The sequence below is a fragment of the Akebia trifoliata genome, chromosome 4 (assembly GCF_017979445.1).
Source record: "Akebia trifoliata isolate Shusen 1 chromosome 4, ASM1797944v1, whole genome shotgun sequence".
In the NCBI taxonomy this organism is placed as follows: Eukaryota; Viridiplantae; Streptophyta; class Magnoliopsida; order Ranunculales; family Lardizabalaceae; genus Akebia; species Akebia trifoliata.
In genome coordinates this window covers 44,023,010-44,039,895 of record NC_141378.1, presented here as the reverse complement: position 1 = coordinate 44,039,895, position 16,886 = coordinate 44,023,010, and the positions used below count along the sequence as shown (strand labels likewise).

The following is a 16,886-nucleotide window of genomic DNA, read 5'->3' as shown; positions in this document are numbered from 1 at the left end:
GACAAAGCCGGTGGTTAGGCAGACGCCCCATTGTTCGTGGTGTTGCAATGATAAATTTCTTTAAACCTCTTCAACCTTGTGCACAAATCATACGATTTTCTCCCCCAAGATCCTATCTAATTTTTACAAACTAGGGAAAATCACAGGCCTTATACAAGAGGTTGCATATGAGGGTATTTCAGCCATTTCAAAAAATACCCCCACCCAAAAAAAAATGAGTCGGGACACCCCCAGTTGTTTGGTTTAAAAGGTCACGCACACACGAGCAAACAAAATAAGATGAAGGGCTTTTGTGAAGAAAAAAAAAAAAAAGCCTAATACTTTACTTATATAAAAACATCAAAGTTTCCCCCAACAATCAGCAATGAACCATGAGGGTTTCTTTACCAGTTTACATATATATCTACATAAACTAAGGACTAGTAGTAACCCCTCCTCCCCTCTACTCTCCTCTATAAAGCTCATAACAATCAAAGTTACCAAGCCAACAATACATATGTTACAGAATATATAAATATAGATACAGATATATAGGTAAGAAAAACATGAGTGCCATTATCTGTTAGTGCCGATGAACAATTCCATCTCTCTCAAGGGGTCAGCTGCAGACGGTCTTTAGTCTCTTTGCAGACTGCATGAATCCTTCGATGACCTGCAACTCGTCCAATTTCTTCAAAAGACAGGGAAAAAAAAACAATCACCTTCCCATAAGAGAGGATATATACTTTCTTGTTAAAGAAGAAAATTCAATTGTGCCAGCAAAACCATACAACTAGGTTGGAAACACCATTTATTTCTCTACAACAATAAAGACCTGTCCCAAAGATTTGATGGGTCGGCTTAAACGAATCCCGTTCCTCTCTCTCTCCACTCCCGTATATCATATCTGCTTTCATCATCTCTATCCAAGTTCTTTTAGGTCTTCCTTAAACTCTTTTAAGACCTCAAACTTCAATATGTTGGAGCGGTAATTGGCCTTTGTTATACTTATGCATGCCCAAACCATCCCACCCGAGTTTCTCTTAGCTTAAAGCCATTGGAGTTACTCCTACATTTCTCCGAATGCACTCTTTTCTAATTTTATCTTTCCAAGTCCTTACACTTTTCTATCTCAATATCCTCATCGTCATCTATGCGACCTTCAATTATTATTGACATAATGCCATCTTGACAGCCCAACATTCAGCTCCATAGATAGTCACATTTATCTCTCCCATTTCTTGAAACTAGAGTTATTTCAAGTTTAGGATTTTATGTATATTTCATCATATAATTTCAAACTATTTCACTATATCTGTCTGACCATGTACAATCATTGTAAGTACAATCATTGTGATGTGATATTGATACCAAAGTTGTAAATCCTTACATTTCGAAAATAGTCATCACTAGCACCTCATATCCAATCTTTATAGTAATGAGTACTCAATGATGAAGAAGCAGAATGTTGTTTAGAATAGATACCTGTGACATGAAATGCCTCTGAACAACATCAATTAGCTGCTCTTTAGATGGGTTAGGAATGGCGTCCACCTGACATTACAAAAAATTAAAAAAAAAAAATCAAATTAAATGTCTGAGAGAAAATATTGCAAAAAATATAAGGAAATAACTTTTTCTTCCAATTTCTAATTAGGCAGTGACATTAAAGAACTCACAAGGTTGAAATGTCGCCAGTATCTCCACAAAGCTGCCATTTCTAGTTTGCTGAGGTCCACCTTCTGAATAAAACATCATAGCTAAGATAAGAAAGCGAAAAACATCTTGGAACAAAGGACAACCAATTAATCTTTCCTTTCTTGCTGGGGGGGGGGGGGGGGGGGGGGGGGCGGGCAGAGAGAGAGGAATCAATATAAAACTCTGAGCATAAAGGCGATATACCGTGGCACAACGAGAAGTTGAAATGGAACCCTTAGACTGTGAATCACAGGAAAGAGATCGGCTCATGGTCTTGTGAGATGACCCAACCGATTTATGAGACCGGTTCCTTGGTTTGTAGGACTTTTGTGTGTCATCAGATGCTGACAAAATCAGAAACAGCACAAAGAGAGTTAATAAAGTATTAAATAAAGAACCAAATTGAGTATTTTTGAAACTAGTAAAAAGGATGAAGTACAGACATATAGCATCTAATGAAACAAGGACAATTCCTTTTTCTCTAAAGAAACTTCCGTGCCGCATACAACACATTATGGTCCAAAAAAAACTCTTCCGTAACGATGATGCATCTAACCATCTCTCTTTTCTCATAGATGACTGATGCTCACTTATACTTTTTACTTTATTTTTTATGACGGAAGTGTCCGGACCCATAGGACCAACTAGCAAACTGGCCTCTTAAAGCACCATATCTCATCCAAATCCCCCGGGTACATGCAATACCCCACAAACCGTACCTACCAGGTAAGCCGGGATAAATCCCTGTCGGTGACCTACGAGGGGGCTTGAATTCAAGACCTCACCCTTTTCAAAGGGAGGCCCCACTCTCATATGAGCACCTAAATATAAATTGCACGATATTTCCAATAATAAATGATCGACTAACATAAAAATGGCTAAAGTGATATAGCTAACTGACAAAGCGTGAAATAATGAAGGCATAAGACCAATGTCAATATTTCAAAAATATTGGAATCCACCAGAAAATAGAGAACTCTTAAAAGAGAAATTTGATTAATTCGATCTTATCTTTGCATTGTAGTAACAACACTATTTAATAGAAAAACAGTTCTTTTCTTAGTAAAACATGAAAAATACCAAAAATAGAAGGAAAAAAAAAGATTACTAAAAATAACAAAATTGAATTAAGTATGGAAATATAAGTTGTAAAAAATGAACTGAACTCACCCATATCCAAGCCATTCCATTGCATGTTCTCACATTCAAGGTCATCGTCTTCCTCAAGACCAGTTGGAGCTTCAATCACACTAAGGGCATTCCTCTGCAGCTTCACTTCTATACCATTTGTGAGGACCTGCAAATACGTAAAATTGAAAAATTCAAGAACCAACCTAAGAACACAAAATAACAATCTAAAAAATGTAAGAAACACCTCCAAATATGTCTTAAATAGCACCCAGAACACCAAAATGAGAAGAGAAATATATATAAAAAAAATGACAATAGTTAGCAAAATCAATCCCCTGAAACAAAAGCATTAAAACCAAAGGAAGAGTTTGAAGCCATTGATTGACTCAAATTGGAACACAATAACAATGAAGACATGAATAATAAAAAATCTGCTTTAAAGAGAAAATTTTTGAAAATTCAATGATACCAAGATATTAGCCTTCTGTCTTTTGGATCACAACATGCCTAAAAACTCAAAGTGTTCAAGACAGACCCAAAATTGGTAAAATTATTCAGAAGGATAGTTCCATTCATCCAACATTACTAGCTCATCCTAAACACGATAAATTGATTTAGCAAAAATCCTAGAATATGTACATAAATTGCATATCTGTCCATCCACTAACACTAAACAGAACAGCAGTTGCGAAATTGATCTTAGTTCCAAACAAGAGCAATAGAGAACCTTGTAATCCCATGAAATCCAAGTAAAGCTATAAAACCATTGATAAGAGCAAACCAAACAAACCAAACTCAGGTTGTACAAGCTATGAAAAATCTAAAATTTATTAAACCCACCAAGTTTCTGCATTAGAAACTCAATTCAAATAAATGTATTATTAAAGAAATTCAGTAAATTTTATACCATATGTCAAGAGAAAAAAAAAAAGATATTTATTCAGAAGACATCAATTGAACCATAATGGAAAAAAATCAAAATCAGGAAGAAAAATACAAACAATACAAACCCTAACGCCCCATTAAAAGGACACATTTGAAGCGAATCTCCAGAATGCAACCTCATCAAAATCCAGTATCAAAATCACAAAATCATCCAAGATTTCCATAATCTCTTAGAATGACAGTAAAGAACCCATAGATATCAGATCTACTCAGAAAACCAAACCCAGATTAAAACCGGGTATGAAACCCTAAAATTCAACAAAAAGATCACCATATATCCACAGAAATGGCATGAAATATTCAAACCAAAGCACACACAAAAGGAGTGATATAAAACTGAAAAAACTACTCAAAATTCCAAAAGAGTAAATCCTAAAATTCATAACTGTATTTCAATTTCCTACCAAACCATCCCACATTATCAATTCCAGATCCAAACTAAACCAAAACCCAAAAAGCCTATTAAAGCTTGAAATTCATTTTTTTTTTAATTCATTTTGATAACTAATCAAAGCTTGAAATTCATCGAAGAACATTGAGACTTATGCACCTTTAAATTAAAATTTCATATAGAAGCCTCAAAACAAAAAAAAAAACCCACAAAATTGTGAATCCAATCCAATCCAAAACTTACCCAATCGTCCACATTGTTCAAAAAGCCCTAAAAATCAAAATACCCAAAGAAATTTCAACACAATCTACAACCAAACACAAACACAAAAAAATAAAAAATACCCCCCCCCCCAAAACAAAATACAAAATTGCACATCAAATCCAATCCAAAACTTACCCAATCGTCGACATTGTTGAAAACCCATTAAATCAAAGCCGTAAAAGTCAAAACACCCAAAGAAATTTCAACACAATCTACACCGAAAGACACAATCAAGCCCAACCCAGAATCCAAATCCAAAAAAACCATTTGCCTGAAAAACCCAAAATTCATCAAAGAAATTACCAGCCAATGCCACCCTCCAAGTCCAACAGCCTTCTTCACAACGCCTTGAAGGCCAACAAGAACCGATTTAGTCCTATTGTTTCCTGTCACCACGACTTTGGTGTGACGAGGAAGAACCGAAAGCTCTTCCTCACTACTATCTCCACAACTCTGTAACTGAGAAAATCCTCCAATAACAGAACTCTCCATTGTTTCCAGCATTTCTTCTCGAATTTATCGAAATTTCAGAGAGAAAAAAACGGAGAAAATTCTGCGATCGGATCTATAATTTGCGTGAAATCGAGAAAACATGCATCGAAGAATCCATAATTTAAATTTCAAGAACAGAAAATATGAAAAATTAGCAGAAAAATAGGGATTTTTGGAGAAGAAAAAACACAGTGTGAGTGTGTGAGAGCCGAGGACTGATTTCTCTTTCTTTGTTTCTCTGAATCCCGACGACCTAAATTTGACCAATTAGATTCTGCCACGTATGAGAATATGGTTTATTATTGAGGGTCCCCACCTCGGTCGTGTTGCAAAGACCACTAGTGGTTAGGTATGGTAACGTTTAAAAGGTTTGACCGTTTGACAAGTTGTATTTGGGGCAATGGCTTATCGAAATTACTCAAATACCCTTACTTTTTTAAATAATGACTGTCACATACAATACGGAAAGTGACTAAGATGCCCTATCACATCATAATGTATATGCTTTTGGATGGGACCTAAATAGCCTTCAATCAAACACAATTGGGACAATTAATTTAAATTTGTTAAATTAAAAATAAATAAAAATGACTTTCTATGAAAAAAACTCAACATCATTGTTACCATTATGAGTCTTAAAATATTCTTAAATTTCAGTTCCAATTTCGATTTTAAGTTCTAAATTCATAGAATATACCTTTGAACCTTTGGATTACTATAAGGTTTAGGTGTTTGGGGGCCTATTTTGGATGGGTTGTGAGGGGTTATTTTCCTGCTTTTGGATGATCCATTGGGATTGTGGATTATAAAGTATTCTTTTTTTATTTATAATTTATATTTAAATAAAAATATTTGCTCAAATTGACATGTTTGAAATAGGGTTGTCAACGGATAGGTATCTGATTGGATAGTGTTATATCTGAATTCAAATACAAAAAAAGATAATACTATCTGAATTCGAATTCGAATCTGATCAAATATCCCTAACAACATTCGAATTCGAATCCAAAAAATATATCGGATATCCGATAATATCTGATCCGTTAAAAAATCCTACAAAATACCATCATCCTCAATCTGTCGGAGTTCGCATAATCGAAACCCACAAATTTTATCTGAAAAATCACTCTAACTGGTTCAGATCAGAGAGAGAAAGAGATAGAGTGAGAGAGAGAGAGAGAGAATATGTACCTGATGGTCACCGACCGGAGAAGATGGTGGTTACGGAGTTCGATCGAAACCACCATTATGTGCCTGGTTACGTTGTCTGATCGTCTGGTTCTTCACATTTGAAGGTGGTTGAGAGAAGATAAAGTTTAAAAAATAAAATTTTGTTGTATGACACGAATACATAGCACGATATATATACATATATAAAAGTTTTGTTGTAAAACATAAATACATAATATATATATTATTATCGGAGCGGATATTATCGAATTGGATATCGCAATATCCGAATTCGTATCTGAAACTCATTCGAATATTAAACTGACATCCAAATCCAAATCCGATATCCCAAAATTTCGGATAATATCCGATTTTTCGAATTCGAATTCGGATTTCAGTTATCCATTGACACCACTAGTTTGGAAAGGTTAAAACTTAATTTTTTGTTTCATCTTTTGTGAAAAATTATTGTCTATGTGGGCAAACTTGTTATGCCATGTTAGACCAAGGGCCATTGGTAGTGGGCATACATTTGAAGTTTGTCTAGAAATACATGCATAATTAATTGCGCTTATACAAGAAATTCAATCCACTTTTTTGCATCCATCGTCATTTCTTTGGAATCAATGCATAGTTAATTGCGCCTTATAGGGGAAATTGTACCAGTCCAAAGTTTAAACATAGAAGAACACAACTGAATCTTCAAGGGCAAAAACATAGGAGCACGAAAAACATTACTCTCTAAGAAAAATTAGCATTATTTTCTTTAGCACATCATGCAGAACGGTAGACTTTCGTTGACGATAAGTTTTTCTCTTCTCTATTTCAAATTCTAAATTAACACTATTATTTGAGAAAGTTACTTGCCTTCAACTTTTAGATCAATGATAAATGCGTGTTTCGTTTATTCTGAGCAAAATTATTTGGTCAACATGACAGTGCCCGTGAGTAAGACCACCTTTGATATGATTTGAAATCTTACTAAAGTAGTTAGGCTAATGTCACCCAAAGTCAAATCATTCACTAAAAATCTTTTCTTTTTTGTTATTTCTTTTTGAAGTTATTTAAACTAGAAAACGACATGTATCATAAGGGTTTATTTGTAATTTAAAATAATAATTAAAAAAGTTTTTAATGATTAATAGTAAAAATATTTTCGTAATTTTAAAAATTAATTGATAGTAAAATAATTGGACAACAATTTTCTTACTTTTTTACTAAAATGACATTTGATTATATTAAATTAAATGCAAAGATAGGATTATTTATGAGATAAAAAGTTTGGCATCCATTCATTTAAATTCAGCCTACTCTCGTTATAATAGTAAACATTTTAATAGTTTAGGGTACATTCGTCATTGTATAAAAAGAAACAGTGTCATCTATTAATTAGCATTAAAGTGGTAAAGGGTAAAACAGGGAAATAAAAAACGTACAAGACAGTAACGGAAACCGTAAACCACTTAACGAGACCATGTGCGGCGGATGATTATTTTCCCGTTTTTAGTGTGTCTTATCAAACGGGGCCCACCTTTTTTATCCAATAAAAATATCTGGATTCTCGTGACAGGGTTTCCCGCCATAAGAGACTAACCTAAACCATCGATCTACAAGGAAGAGATTGTGGACCGTCAGATCATATAAGCTGCAAATAGCTTTAATACGTTCAGTAAGTATACGGTGGTACACTACAGAATACAGTCAACCATAGGAGAATAGTATGGCTTGGTACCATAAATCAACACTAGGCCCATCAATTCCTATATATATATATATATATATGGGTCCCTTTCAGCAACAAACATTTTGACAAACATTTTGGCAAAACATTTTTCAAAACATGGGTTAGAGATTTTGGAATGGGCTGATTTTTGGTGAGGATGATCTCTACGGTGAGGAGATCATCCTCATAAAAAATCAGCCCATTCCAAAATCTCTAACCCCATGTTTACAGGTTAAAAAATCGTGGACCGTCCATTTTTTGTAAATCATTTTTGATCGGTTAGAAGTTTTGGAATGGGCTGATTTTTGGTGATGATGATCTCCTCCCCATAGAGATCATCCTCACCAAAAATCAGCCCATTTCAAAATCTGTAACGCATATTTTGAAAAATGTTTTGCCAAAATGTTTGTCAAAATGTTTGTTGCTGAACATTTCCCTATATATATATGTAAAATAATTAAGCAATGTCATGCCAACAAATTTACAAATTTTTTTTATTATTGTCATTTATACGAAGGTTGTTCATTTTCAAAAGATAGCATATGCATTTGGGCTAAAATTGAAATTTTCATTTAGTGAATGACGTAATGATTCAAGACTACACACGCCTCCATCATAGGATCATAGATCATTTGCCTCGGGATGTACATAATCATAAATATTTTCTTATGTATCCCGAGACTAATGATCTATGGTTCTATGTGATGGGGGGAGTAAGGGGGCGTGTGTCGGGGGGGGGGGGTGTCATATTATCACATCCCATGATTCAATAGCTTTTCTGATCCTTTAGAAACATGCTTTGAAGTCGTTATGACAAATTTTTTTTTAATGTTTTAAGGGTATTTATATATATAATAAAAAATTTGAGATATTTTAATATTTAAAATCTTGTCCTAAGGTCTATAAGCATATTTTTTATTTTATTTTTTTCATTCACACTGATTTGAAAGAAATACCTTCCACTTTTCTTCTTTTATTATTTTATCATTTATTTTTATAATCGAGTGTCCTTGTAAACAACGGATCAGGCTTGTATATGGGCTTTGCCCAGACCATAGACCATGGTTTTGTGCAAGGACTTGTCTTGGGGGCACGTGCAACGCCCGCACATCACACACACCAGGTAAGTGAAGGTTTGTCCTCACTGATGGCTCCTACGAAATTAATGCTCATTCTGGATATCAAACTCACGACCTATAGGTATTGCTCGCTTATCGGTTCGAAGTTATCATTGAGCCAACCACTTAGGATTTTCTTTCATTTATTTTCATCTCATTTTTGTGAGTTTAGCCTACATTAAGAACTTACAAATATAACATGATTATAAAAGGAAAAATGACAAAAATCCGATGATCATATCTAAAATTTTGAAGTATCGATTAACTATTTTATAAGAATTACAATCTTTTTTTTCTTCCATACATGGTCCTCAATTAGGTCTTCCCTTCTCCCATCCCCTCTTTCATAGGAGAATGTTTTCTTAAATACATAAAATCATCCTCCCCCAAAAACATGTAAATTCTCTTGCATACAAGCCACCCCCATTAAATAAAAAAAAATGATTTTCTAACACCCCCCATGCCCCATCACAAAATCATAGATCATTTGCCTCGGGATACATAAAATCAATCTTATGTATCCCGAGGCAAATGATTTATGGTTCTGTGATGGGGATGTCAAGTTATCACGACTCAAAAGAAAATCCTTCTCCATCAACAATTGGATTATAATATAAATATGCTCTTATTCGCTCTGCGAAAGCACATATCTCAACTTTGGGATACGTGCTAACATGATTATTCTTAAGATACATACCAATCAATGCAATATGATGATCTATATTAGATAATTCTTCAAATGTATGCTAATTAATGCCTCGGGATATCTTTCGAATATATTATAAGTTCTTCCATTGATACAAGCATTTTGGTATCATATGTCTGATCTAAGATTAGATACAATTTTTTGTTCATTAAGATCTAATAATTTAAATTTTCCCAACATACATAGGCATCTCGTCAAAGATTGAATCATCTAAAAATTAAATAAATAATAATTATTATTATTTATATTAATATATTTAAAGTTCTAAGTAGTGTGAAAACTCGGGACCTTCTACCTATACCCATAAATCAGTTTTTTGGGTAATATTGACTTGCAATTATGAGTATTTATGGGGCTGTTCACTCCAACCGTATTACCCACAAATTCTTACCTATAATTTTTTTAATCTTTTCTATTCAACAACAGTTACATGAAGGGACCTGACAACAACTACATGATCAGGGTGAAATAAGTAAATGTTGGGGTGTCAATGAAAGAAATGTCACCGCAGCTACATTTAAGGGTGAAATAAGTAGATGTCGTGGTGAAACTCAATTTATTAAAAACCACAACAGCCATATTTAACGGCGAAATAAGTAAATGTTTGTGCATTGGAGCTCAATAGAGAATAAAAATGAAGATTTCAATTTTTTATGATTTTAATTTAAAGAGAAATCGTGTCAACGGTCGGAAAATATTTCCCTCCAAGAAATGGGTAAGTTCATAAGAGTACCAAAAATTGGTATCGAAACTGCCCAGACCCATTTTTATCCTTTTTGAAAAAGGGTCTAGCGTTGGAGTGATTTTCAGACTCCATTACCTATAAAGACAGCTAAGAGCTAAATGGGTAGAGAGAAGGGTATTGTGTTGGAGATGCTCTAACATTGTTCAGGATTTGAGAATTTTAGAGGAGACCTCTAAAACATCATTCACTTTATATGAAATCCCACTTTTAGCCTTGTACATCCATTCAACTTTCAATGAATTTCCATTCTATCTTCGTTTTAAGTGGATGAGGCTTTTGACCAATTTATTTGTTATTTTATATCTTTTTGGTAATTTTTACATTTTTAATTAAACAACTTACCAACAAAATGTTAAATACATATATGTATTTATATTAAAATTATTATTACAAACAAAATGTTAATTGTGTGGATAAGTAATCCATCCTTTGTTTTACTTATATACCAAAAATGAGTTTGATCAGAGAGGTGTATTTATTAAATCTAATTACGGAAAAAAATAATATCTAATGGTAATAAATCAAAATAAATAATATTTTAGAGGAACGGCCGATTAGAGTTTAAAAAAGTTTAGAGGAGATTCTCGTATGAAATGACTTCATCTTCCTTGTGATAATGAATAAACCCAATTACATACATGTCCTTCCACTTCAATATGACAAAAAAGGCCAAGGATCCTATTTGGCAAAAGCACCAAATCAGTCATGCATGTATGGGGCTGATGTTATTATTAGATCAACCATTGTTTTTAAAATATTTATCAATCAACAACATATTCATTTTGGTATTTATTTATTTATTTACCAAAATAGGCATCCACCATAATGCCACATTCGCTATTATGCTTTCCTTGCCTTCTTGTAAACCTCAAATAAAAGAATAATGGTTTTCGGATGCCCCCCTCTAACATGCCCCATACACTCTCTGATGTGACATGTGTTAAAATCATAGGTTCTTTTATTTGGGATACATAACTGCACATATTTATGGGGATGTACAGTTTGTGTATCCCGAGGAAAAAAACTATGATTATAGCCCATGCCACATCAAGGGGTGTATGAGGACATGTGTTAGAGGGGGCATGAGAAAATCAAGACTCCAAATAAAATTAAGGAAAGGTCGGAACTCGTAACTATATAGTAGGAAAAGTTAAATTTATGTAGAGGATTTGTTTCAAGTTGAAACCAAGGATATAAAAATGTAAATTCAGCTATATAGATACTTTTTGGAAGTTTAAAAAAAAAAAAAAAACAATAACAGTTCATTTTTATTAATTTTGAAAAATGGTATGAAGGTAAATACAATTGAAATGTATGTTTTTAACAATAATGTGTCAACTCTTCTCTTCAGTAAATTTTTATTTTGCTCAAGTAATTATAGGTTTTGAGAATTCAATTAATCTAAAAAATTCTTTTTTTTTTGGGGTAATTTTCACCCTTTTTGATAATTTTACTATTTTGAATAAGGTTGTGGTAGGAAGTTGAGTTGAATTGTCAGACTTTTGTTTCATTATTATCAACTGAATTTCATTTTAAGAGAATTTCTTCTCAAGTTTTCTTCGAGGATTCAAGGGTTCATCCTCCGAAAGAAGTCGGGTGATCTTATCCTTCTTTCTCCAAACTTCAACTACATTAGAAACCCATTATCATCCAATGCTGGAGTAATTGCAGAGATTGTTTGCTTACCTAATTCAAGAATTAATCTATAAAACCTAAGTTGCATTATTTTGGTTATAAACATGTTGTTCGTATTGCTTGTTTGTTGTAATTCATAAGCGTGTCAGTTGTTCACAACAGGTGTAATAAATAATAAACGTTGAACATCACTATTTTATAACAAAAACATAAGGAAAACAATTTCTTTCTCTCATATTTCCTCTTCTCATCATCTAGATTGCTTTCGTGCTTATAAGTCTAATGCCATCAATGAGTATATAATTATGCTCCATAGAACATTCTTCTCCTCCTCATATAAAGAACCTCTTCGTGTTTACAACAACATCACAAGGAACAAGATATTCTAAAGGATCACTTAGAAGTAACAAGACAAGAGCTAGTGGTATCATGTCCATTATAATTGTAAGGACATGATATAAAATCTCATCTCATGAGGCTTCCACCCGCATAGGATGAGTCCCGGCCCCTTAGCCCAGGAGGATATCCAAATTCACTAGAAAGCATCCAACACACACACACACACACACTTCAAACTTTTGAGCATAGCCATTAGGAAAATCAAAGAGAGGTTCATGGAACAAGAAAATATACCAAATAAGGTAAAAGCCACAAGACAAAGATAACTACAAATCGTGTCAAATAAGGAAACCAACCTCTGGCATGATCATTCCTAAAATCAAAAGGGAAATTCCAGATTTGCAGGGATTCACAGGGAAAAGTCTATAAATACCACTCAATTAGAAGGCAAATGTATGTAATCTTGAAAAACTAGAGATGTTACTCTACGAAAATTAATTTTGACTTGATCGTCAGATAGTAATCTTTGTAGTATGTTTATGGTTTGTAGAGCCTAATGGTACTAGTCAGGAAGGAGTATTGTTCATCATTTAACACAGTGGAGACGCTTGTCAAAGGGTGTAATCTATAACTACGATTTTTTCTTCATAGTGGAATCGGTGTGATTTGTGTACATACCTAAATCTTGAGGGAACCACGTAAAATCTTTGTGTTTTGTGTGTGATTGCATTTAGCTTTACTTCTCTTTGTTTATTGTTCTTGGATCGATTTCCCTACGGGATGGTCGAGAGACTTATCAAAGGGAAGGATTTGAGGCAAAGGTTTGATGAGCAGAAGAAAACCATCAACACAATAATCAAATCTACATCGCCTAATTAAGTAACTAAAAAAAAAAATACAACGCCTTGATAAATTTTGTGATTCCTAGCTATGTACAACAACATAAAATGTTATCCCAAAGTTTCAGGCCCGGCTAAATAAATTATGTTCCTTCATTCAACTTTGTCCAAAGCCAAGTCTTTTGTTATCGAGATCAAACTCACATCTACTTTCACTATCTATTCTTTTGGGTCTTCCTTCACTCTTACAGGACCCTAAACTTTAATATTTCTTCTAACTAGGGCTAAAATCGATCTTCGTTGGACATGCCCAAATCATCCAACCGAGTTTCTCTTAACTTATCACCTACGACAACTACTACTACATTTATTTCTTATTTTACGTGTCCTAGTCTTTCTACTCCTCCATCTCAACATCCTCGTCACTGCTACAAAACAGATATTGCATGAAAAACTTCAAGACTCTTAATAGACACAAAAACAGCTAAAATCCATAAAAGAATCAAAAGTGTAGATTTAAACACATCTACTCTTTCTTCTACTATCCTTCATTCGAAAAGAACCAAAATCCAAACAAATGTATCCAAAATACATGGTAAGAAGTCATTGCTAAATCTACTTACATTATGAATAAGAACAACACATAAGTTAACAATGTAACACTAAATCAGTAAAGCATACCACATAAAAAATTCAGTTGTTGGGATGTTTAATAATCCTCCGAAGGATCACTTTTCTCGACTTTCGTATATCCTTACTGCACTTATCAGCGTAGTTGCCCAAATCCTCGATACTCTTCGTGAACACCCCCAACATCTTCTTAATCTCCTCTATCCCAATCTTCACTGCCTCTTCTTCCGTAAGAGCGAAATCAGAGTTCTTCATTAATGATTCTATCTCAATTTCCAACTTATCAACAAGAATCCGTATCGTATCCAAGTCCTTGATTGCAATATAGGTTCCTGCCTGCATTGAACTAATTACTTCCTTCTGCCCTTTAATGGCATCCTCGTACTTTTTCCAAAGAGAGTCAACCCATTTTCCCATAGATCCCACAGGGATTGATACAGCAGCCGCAAGAGCTGCGGCTACAGGCGGTGCAGCCATTGCTGCTGCCACAACCGAACAGATCAAAAGAGCGGCAAAAGCTGCAACAAAAAAAATGCTTGAAAACTTTCTCCATAGCTTCTTGGATTGCAGTTTCTTATCAAGTTTGCTCTTTTGAATCTGCAATTTTTCCAACATTGATACTTGTCGCTCGTAAACCAATTTGAAAATCTCGAAGAACTCTTCTGTGAATGGGTCCCCTGCAGCTTTAAAATTCCTTAATTCTTCTAATGTCCTCAGATACTTCTCCCCATTCACCTCTCCTTCCTTTTCTTCTTCTTCAAACAATTGGAGTGCAACATTGATGATTAATTGGCTATCGCGAGCTCTCTTGAGGAATTTTTCCAAAGCCGTACAGAAATCTAGGGTTTGTAAACTATTCTCAAAATAAACCTCAACGAGCTCACACAGTTCTGGATTTTTCCAGATATCTTTCTTGCAATCGAAGATGATCTTATCCACTTCTTGATTCATCTCGAGAAGGCATCCAGTAACTTCTTTAAGCGAATCGAAGGAGAGAGCTCGAACCTCGATTCCAACAGCAATGGTGTTGATCACACGAGTTGTGTTATCTTGTAGGGTTTGATCAAAAGTCTGCAAGTCTGTATCGATCCCACATTCGGCCTCATAAGAGCTCAGATCATCAGCCCTGACTTCCAAATTTCCATGAAATTGGAGGATTGGTGGGGTCTTCTTCTTGCTCATTTGCCCTCCCATAGTTCCTAATTTAGATCCAAATTGGGGAATTCGAAAAAAAACCCCAGAATTCAAATTTCAAAACTTGAAATTTAAGCTTAAAAAATGAATTTTGATTAAAGTTCTCACTTTGATGATGGTTTGTACAATTGCTACTAGAAGAAAACCTGCAGTAGTAGAGATGAATCAGTCTCCATTAATGAATTTTAAAGAACCCTTAATCATAAAAAAAAAATAAAAAAATAAAATAACACCATTGTAAGATAACTAAAAGGGAAGTAAACTTAAAACCTTTGAGAAGATTGTTAGATATGGAGACGAAAGTGTTCAAAATGTGAGAAATAGCAATCTTTCTCTCCCTCCCTCTCTCTAACGTGCAAAGCAATGGTTGCAAAATGGGGAAAATAATGGAGGAGAAGACTTCAGTCTCCTCTTCAAGTGTTTTTGAGAGAGAGAGAGAGAGAGTCGGTGAAGAGAAAAAAGACGTCAGTTGAAAAGTTCAGAGAGAGAGAGAGTGGGAGGTCACAAACATTGACTCAAATTACTAAAATGCCCCTCTCTTTTTTAAAGTAAATAGTTGACGGGAGGTGAGGAGCATCTTTTACAAAATTCATCATTCGATTATACACTTGACCTCAGTCTTTTATGAGAGATTAATTAAAATGGCCTAAAAGCCTTCATCAATGAGATCCAATTATACAAAACAAATTAGTTAATATTGGACTTACTTTCTCTTTGTATAAACGTTCATTCATATTCAACATTTCTTTTTAATTTCAACCATAAACAAATGCTCCATATCATAATTTTTGTAAGATTTTATTATGAAAAATTGATTTATTTAAAGAATTCCTTGTTAATATCAATTTTTGATTGAGAAATTACAATTTATATTTTTTCAAAAAAAGAAAAAAAAAATATGTATTCTATCAGGTACTCATATTTTTCTTATTCCAAAAAATAACGAAGGAAAAAAAATGCCTATATTAATGAATTTTGAACATTTGTTGAGGTCGATTTTGATTACGAGGGTGTCTTGTTCTTGGGATCAGAACCATAATTTTATTTAGGTTTCGATTACAAGTATAAGTGAATTAGAACCAAAATCAAGTTGTGACGCTCTGACTCATATGTATCCTATTGAAATGATTGGGAATGTGTTTTCACTTTTTCCATGAATAATTTTTCCATGATTGTACATATATAGATTTTATATATTAAAATAAATATTTACAATTAAAATAAAATTATTTATTATCTTTATAATGATTTTATGATATTCTTTTAAAGAAATCTATGTAAGTCATTTTTTATGAGTCCATGTAGTCACTTCTTCTAATTGATAATTACATTCATAATTAAAGGGTATTTACGTCTTTGTAATAATTTCACTGATGGTAAATAAACAAAGAGATGAGAGGTCTATCTGTTATTCTTGATAGTTATGAGGGCATTTTCGTAATTATAATAGTTATTACTTATCAGGTGGTCTCTTACCAAACTCCAAACCTCCAAGGGTTTGGAGTTTCCGCTATTTTACTGGCTTTGTGTTGGCAAATAACCTTAAAAGTACACGTGGCTATCTTTAATTCGTTGCAAATTAGAGTTTAACTACTTACGCCACGCGTCTCTCTGAGATGCTCCATAGCACTTTATTCTGTTTTTACAACTGAATACAGCTTCGTTCGAAAAATCTGTGTCCTTACTTTTGCTTGTGAGGAAAGTTTTCTACGAACTTTTAAGTTTAGTTCACACAATCAAATTATGCAACTCACAATTGATAGCAACATAACATTGGAAAAAAAAAAATTAATCTGATATAAACTCATAATATTAATTGTATTATTCATCTTATTTAACTTTAATAAGATTGTTTTATTTTTACTAGAAAAAAACATTCTTTCAAAT

The 16,886-nt window shown here is 33.6% G+C and overlaps 2 protein-coding genes across 6 annotated transcripts; both read right to left on the bottom strand.

The window, feature by feature from the left end:
• Positions 1-302: 302 nt before the first annotated feature.
• On the bottom strand, positions 303-5,135 carry LOC147405168 (uncharacterized). 3 transcript variants are annotated; one of them, XM_086441389.1, is made up of 6 exons: positions 4,712-5,135; positions 2,848-2,974; positions 1,882-2,021; positions 1,659-1,718; positions 1,465-1,533; positions 303-670 (listed from the first exon to the last, which is right to left on the bottom strand). In XM_086441389.1, exons 1-6 carry the CDS (start codon positions 4,910-4,912, stop codon positions 599-601), a joined length of 669 nt encoding a protein of 222 aa, XP_086297515.1. In that variant the 5' UTR covers positions 4,913-5,135; the 3' UTR covers positions 303-598. The 3 variants fall into 3 exon arrangements, with proteins under 3 accessions (XP_086297515.1, XP_086297516.1, XP_086297514.1); XM_086441390.1 differs by having other exon boundaries at positions 303-652; positions 1,659-1,721; positions 4,712-5,132; XM_086441388.1 differs by having other exon boundaries at positions 1,659-1,721; positions 4,712-5,127.
• A 7,085-nt stretch (positions 5,136-12,220) lies between these two features.
• LOC147405167 (UPF0496 protein At4g34320-like) lies at positions 12,221-15,451 on the bottom strand. 3 transcript variants are annotated; one of them, XM_086441386.1, is made up of 3 exons: positions 15,270-15,451; positions 13,857-15,145; positions 12,221-12,532 (listed from the first exon to the last, which is right to left on the bottom strand). In XM_086441386.1, the coding sequence occupies exon 2, from the start codon at positions 14,997-14,999 to the stop codon at positions 13,869-13,871; it is 1,131 nt and encodes a 376-aa protein (XP_086297512.1). In that variant the 5' UTR covers positions 15,000-15,145; positions 15,270-15,451; the 3' UTR covers positions 12,221-12,532; positions 13,857-13,868. The 3 variants fall into 3 exon arrangements, with proteins under 3 accessions (XP_086297512.1, XP_086297513.1, XP_086297510.1); XM_086441387.1 differs by lacking the exon at positions 12,221-12,532 and having other exon boundaries at positions 13,666-15,004; positions 15,108-15,145; XM_086441384.1 differs by lacking the exon at positions 12,221-12,532 and having other exon boundaries at positions 13,666-15,145.
• Between the last annotated feature and the right edge of the window lie 1,435 nt (positions 15,452-16,886).

Coding starts and splice junctions, on each gene's coding strand:
- LOC147405168 (XM_086441388.1), bottom strand. CDS start 4,912: ATGCTGGAAACAATGGAGAGTTCTGTTATTGGAGGATTTTCTCAGTTA. Junction 2,022..2,847: donor ATGGAATGGCTTGGATATGG/GTGAGTTCAGTT, acceptor TGATTTTGTCAG/CATCTGATGACACACAAAAG. Junction 1,534..1,658: donor ACTGGCGACATTTCAACCTT/GTGAGTTCTTTA, acceptor TTGTAATGTCAG/GTGGACGCCATTCCTAACCC.
- LOC147405167 (XM_086441386.1), bottom strand. CDS start 14,999: ATGGGAGGGCAAATGAGCAAGAAGAAGACCCCACCAATCCTCCAATTT.